The 6,000-nt window shown below is 36.8% G+C and overlaps 1 protein-coding gene across 1 annotated transcript in view; it reads left to right on the forward strand.

The window, feature by feature from the left end:
• Positions 1-6,000, forward strand: part of Ttn (titin) — a 263,679-nt gene that overhangs the window by 131,816 nt on the left and 125,863 nt on the right. Inside the window, 10 exon segments of the mRNA XM_028763034.1 lie at positions 73-150; positions 669-752; positions 914-988; positions 2,499-2,582; positions 2,704-2,787; positions 4,236-4,319; positions 5,205-5,288; positions 5,371-5,481; positions 5,778-5,861; positions 5,971-5,999. Coding sequence (XP_028618867.1) covers positions 73-150; positions 669-752; positions 914-988; positions 2,499-2,582; positions 2,704-2,787; positions 4,236-4,319; positions 5,205-5,288; positions 5,371-5,481; positions 5,778-5,861; positions 5,971-5,999 — 797 coding nt within the window.

Below are 6,000 nucleotides of genomic sequence, written 5' to 3' on the forward strand. Positions count from 1 at the left end.
TTTTACATTTTGCCTGCTAAGATCTTTCTGAGTGTTTCAAAGTAAAGGAAATTATCCCTACTGTCTTTAAAGTACCTGAGGTGACCAAGAAAACGGTGGTTGAAGAAAAAGTACGTGTTACTGAAGAACTGAAGGTGCCAGCACCCAAAGGTACCCATCTCTGCTGATTCTCCAGCAGCAGTAAATCCCTGTGAATCACTTTCCACAAAGGAGAGAAAGAGCAAACACTCTTTCCTCAGGACCAGGAGACAGCTGCAAATGGAAGAAATTGCAATTTATATTCTATCCTACAATCTTCCTGTTTTTTGCTATCCTCTGGGGGAAAATGTCATAAGTCCAAAGGTCTTTCTCATTTTGCCCATCTTATTAGGCAGTCATAAATATTGGTCTCCCAGCTTTTCTTCCCTATGGAGTTGTCATTGGAATCTCTGCTTTATAGCACTAGAAATAAGTTCTAAATAACAACAGAAAGTGATACTGATCCCCAAGAACAAGCTGTCTCTAATAGGAATCATCAACAAGGCAGTTGAGAGACATAGAGTGCATTGACTTAACACTTTGGACATTCTATTTAATAGATCTCCCCCCACCCCTGCCTGGCTTTACTCTTGATATTTTATACCTAATTATGACATTCTTGAAAATAAGACAAACAAATATCTTTAAAGCACCTGAAGTACCTAAGAAAATCACTCCAGAAGAAAAAGTTCGTGAAGCTGTTCCTAAAAAGCCTGAGGTTCCACCACCTAAAGGTACTGATGCTAAACCCAATGTGAAATGACTCTGGCTGTGTTTATTGTATAGTGCAACTTAGTGTCCCATCAAATCTTTGTGAATCTTTTTAAAGAATATTATATTCTTAATATCCTTTATACGTTATTAATAGTAATTAGGTATACTAATATCTTTAAAGTTCCTGAGGTGCCTAAGAAAATTATTCAAGAAGAAAAATTACCCGTTGTTCTTCCTGAAGACACAGAGATATACAGTGAGTTCAAAGAAGCTGATGGTTCTCCTCTGTGTTGTCTGTGTTCTGAATCTACTGTGTCTGTCAACATAGTATTAAAATTCGAATATACTAATATCTTTATAAAAGCCATGCATGCTAAAAATGTTGGCTAAAATTAAGACATCTGAACGTCCATTAGCCTTAGAGAAGTTACTTTTCTTCATCAATTTACAAACTAAGTTGTCCTACACTTATAACATCAAATTTTAGAAAAGTCATATGTCCTACTAAGTTATCGGTTCTGTACACAAACATTTCATCACTTTGAAGCACTTACATTTCCCAGACCATGAAGTAACTCACCATAACTCCATACTAATATTGCAGTTAGAGTTTTCAAAATCAAGATGACCCAATGTTATCATAAGTAAACATAAGTATGTTTTAACTCTTCACAGTAATAATTAAGGTTTGGACAGTGCTGCTCAAATGATCATAAATTTATATAAGTTTAACATACCACTAGAGCCCTAAGAGAATTAGCAATGCTATTTTTCTTTTTTCAAAAATTAGAAAATAATTTAAATAGTAAGATAACCTAAGTAGTGAAATGTTCTGAGTAGACTTGCTATTCTAAATGGTAAACATGCTAATACTCAATATAATCTTCCACTTTTTTTTTTTAAATCTAGAAAGCTCCTGATTAAAACTGGTCTTATAGTAGTTTGGGATTAATGTACATGATCGCCTCCTCCTGCCTATTCCATCCTAAAAACTGGCTGCTTTCCTCCCATTTATTTCCTCACTTTAATTTCTCTTCAAGCATTCTACATCGGAGCTGTAGCCTCTTTTTTCTTTTTGACTTCTAATCTCTAAATTGTTTCCACATGTATATCACACTGTGAAGCCATAAATCTAATTTTATTTTTAAAATGTGCATAAGTATTTTCCTAGAAATGCAGAGAATCACATGATTCTGATAGGTCAAATATAGAAAGTGGATTTCCCATATTCAACTCAACATCATCCCTATTCTTAATGCACACATGAATTAAAAATGACACCCATATGACTTTATCAATAGCTTCCCTAAGGTAAAATGGAAAAAAATTATATGGTTTCTGTCTAGCAAATTCCTCAATTTTGTTACCATAATTGTGAAGAAATTCTGAGCATCCTTCATCCTAAAACTGGGAATGAAATTCGTTGCTGCTTGGTTCATGCTTGTCACTAATTTGTGTATATTCCCCACTGTGAACTTGGGTGATGATCGTGTACATTGTGTCATATATGTCTTGGTACCGTTCACAATCTATCTTGAAACACTTGTAGTTACACATGCACTAATATCTTTAAAGTTTATGAAGCATCTGAAGAAACAGTCATAGAAGAAGAGCATGTGACTCATCCTCAGAAGGCAAGACTCAAAGTGGCAAAAGGTATCTAGCACCACTGACTCGATCTGAATGAAATTTACTTGGGAGCTCTCTTTAGAAACATAATGTTTTTCTTTACCGTTCATAATATAATTGCACCTGTGTCTTTTAAGTGCCTGCACCACCTCAAACAGTTGTTACAGAAGAGAAAACATATGTGACCATTCGTAAAACGAGGGAAACCCTGGCACTCAAAGGTATATTTCAACTGCTTCAAAACGTAGATCTTTGGCTTTAAGATCCCCAAACTACATGTTATATAATTCACTGGTCTTTCTTTTACAATATCTAAGTATAAACCTACTAATATCTTTAAAGAGTCTGAAACAACCCGGGAAGTCTTTCCAGAGCTGAAGTCATATAAGGCTGTTCCTGAAATTCCTGAACCTCCATCACCCGAAGGTACAAACTCTTGTCATGAGATTCTAAACAAGAAAACCTTTCATCTTGTGTTTGTCAAATGTTCCCTGTTTTATGTGTATTGTCCCAACCTCTAAAATACTAATATCTTTAGAGCATCTCTCAGAAATGCCCAAGACAAGGAATTATCTAGGACTTTCCCCTAAACAAGTCAAGACCCATCCAGACTGTGTGCAAAGACAGGCTATTAGAGGAAAACAAACACTCTAACTTAAAGTCTACTTGCCTAGCTTTCTTTGTGCATCATGTCGTTGTTTTTGTCTCTTCTCAATTATGTTGTTTTTTTTAAAAAAAATATATACTAATATCTTTAAAGACTTTGAAATCATCGAAGATGTACTTCCAGAGATGCGACCTCCTGCAACCAAAAGAAAAACTCTGCTTCCAGCAGGTACAAGCGAAGAGAACATCAAGTTTCTTATCTCATTTGTAGTTCTGGCTAACATGTATGAGCATACTAATCTCTTTAAAACCCTATGGTTGCCAGAGAAATGGATCCCCAAGGATTACAATCAACCAACTGAATATGTACAGTGAACCATTTAGAAGGAAGAAAATTCACACATGAAGGAACTTAGTTTATCTATAAGAACTGCAGAGAAAACATGAAATGTTTGATGTTCAAATATGGCCTATATATGTTCTTTAATGGGAACATTACTTACAAAATAAAATCCAGACTAGCTAGAAAGAACAGGAAAGCATTATGACATGTCTAACTCTACAACTAAATTGAACTAGCTTAACTCATGTGCCTCAAAATCAGGAATCAGTGACATCAGGAGACAAAGGTTCTGTCATGTGCCTCATGATAGTGCTTTAACCTTCCATAGAGTAAAAGTCCAGTTTATATTACCATGCATACTGTTAGTTGTCAGGATTGCTTCCCTACTAAACTCACTGCCCAGACAAGCATGACTATACAGTTGACTTCGAGTTTGACTTGAAAGTCATAGAAATAGCTTTACTAAAAACTCAAGACTTGATGTGAAGTTGATTTACCTGTGATACCATCCTACAGCCAAGGACAAGTCATTCCTGTCCCATGGCTTATGTTTTTCAAGCATCATACTTTTTTTTTACTTCAATTACTTTTAGATAAATTAAAACTCAAGAAGTTTCACAGCTTTCAGGATCACGACCTCTAAGTGTTATACATGATATTCTATAATTTAGAAAATATCCAAATAATTTGACTATTTTTTTCTCTATCTGGAATCTTTTGCTCATCCTCTCAGAGCCCCTTTGGGGTAGGTGTGAGGAAGTTAAAAGTAGAAGGAACAAGACTTGGTTCCTTTCCTCAGGAGCTCACACCCCCTCATATCCTTGAAGGACCCCAGTAGCAACAGAAACCATCTTGGTTCACTTTGTGAGACTAATGTCTCTACTGACCATTTTAACCTCTGACTCTGATACTAATATCTTCAAAGCACCAGAAGCTGTGACAGAGATGCCTCCTGAAATGAACACCTTTGAAGATATTTCTGTAGAGGCAGAAACGCTGCCCATCCAAGGTATATGTCACCACCAAACACATATGAAAGAAGAAATTACCCGCCTTCAACACTTAAAAATATTTTTCTAATACTCTTCCTAACTCCTATATGTAAATATACTAATATCTTTAAGTCAGTTGTTGTTCCAGTATGTTCCATCTAGAAAGTATTTGTGACATTTCTGCCAAAACAAAAATTCTATTATGAGCATTCACCCAGTAAGTAGAGTCCTGTCTCAGTCTCTATAGGGAATTCCAGGATGTCCCTGCCCCACCCAGATGCCAAAATCGGTGGGTTCTTAAGTTCCATACATAAAACAAGATCAAATTTGCATATAACCAAAGTAATGTTAGCACTGACTCTCAAGCATCCTCAGGTCACTTATGGTCTCAAAGAATGTAAACAGTACATCAGTAGTCTCAAACTGTGTTGGTTGGGAACTAATAACAAAGATATAATATATGTATGGGTTTGATGCAGATAGCTTTTCCATCCATGGCTGAATGCAGGAGGCAGAAAGTGACTATAATGCAAGCCCCTCTTCGTGAGAATCACACAAATTATGATAGTTTATTGCATAGTAGTTTATTGGTGGATGAGGGGGAATAGGAAAGGAAAAAGAAGCCAATTTCTAGAAAGTTACAAGCTATTTAACTATGCTACTGTGTCCATTACTCATTTTAACTCTGAAATGTGAAATACTAATATCTTTTAAGAACCTGAAGCTGCCACTGAAGTTGATGTTGCAAAGAGAGCCCCTTCAAAACCCAAAGGAGCTCCCTCAGTTACAGCAGGTACACGCTCTTGCAAGCCTCAGGAGCTAGCAATAGTAGTCTTTGAACATACTTTCTTCTTCCTGGCGACTTTCATAACACTAAATGTAAAAACAACAATTTCTTGAAGTGCTGGACACTTACCAAGAAGCCACAGTTGAGAAGAAAACACTTCGGATTTCTCGAAAAAAGCCTGAGCTTCCTTCAGATGAAGGTATATCTTTCTGGAAGTGTGAGGGGCAGGAAATGTCTTCTGCTGTCTATATGTATTCTCTGTTTCTAATGATTTTGTTCAGCTCCTAAATGTCAAAATATTAATATCTTTAAAGTGCCCGAGGCTCCCAGAGAAGTTATGGCCAAAAAGAAAGTACCCCCTCCCCAAGTGCCTGAAGTTGTACCTGTGAAAGGTATATGCTTGACTGTTTCGTGCCTGTGATATGTAAATGTAACTTCCATATGTGTGGGTTACTTTGACTCCATGTAAATGTACTAATGTCCTCAAAGAACCTGAATCTCCTAAGGAAGTGTCCTGCCAAAAGAATGTCACCAGTACAAAGCCCAAGGTGTCAGCCATTACCAGTGCTTGTTAACACTGAAAGGGTTCAGGGGATAAAAATGAAAGTTCCTTTATCTTAAATACTGTTCCTGTGTGTCTACTGATATTTGTACTTTCTACCTGTAAAACATACTAATCTCTTTGAAGTGCCTGGGACTCCTAAAGAGGTTGTCTCTGAAACGAAATTGCTTGACGAGCCACCTAGAAAGCCAGCAGTCTGGCCAGTCACAGGTACTCCTCAATGACCTGGGGCTTAGTAGGACCTAAGTCTGCTCTTGAAAAGATTTCATTCTGCTGGTCTTCATAAATCTTAGACAGAATCTCACTAATCTCTTTGAAGTGCCCGAAGAGCCCAAAGAGGTCATTCCTG

The sequence above is a fragment of the Grammomys surdaster genome, unplaced genomic scaffold (assembly GCF_004785775.1).
Source record: "Grammomys surdaster isolate TR1022 unplaced genomic scaffold, NIH_TR_1.0 136, whole genome shotgun sequence".
Taxonomy (NCBI): Eukaryota; Metazoa; Chordata; class Mammalia; order Rodentia; family Muridae; genus Grammomys; species Grammomys surdaster.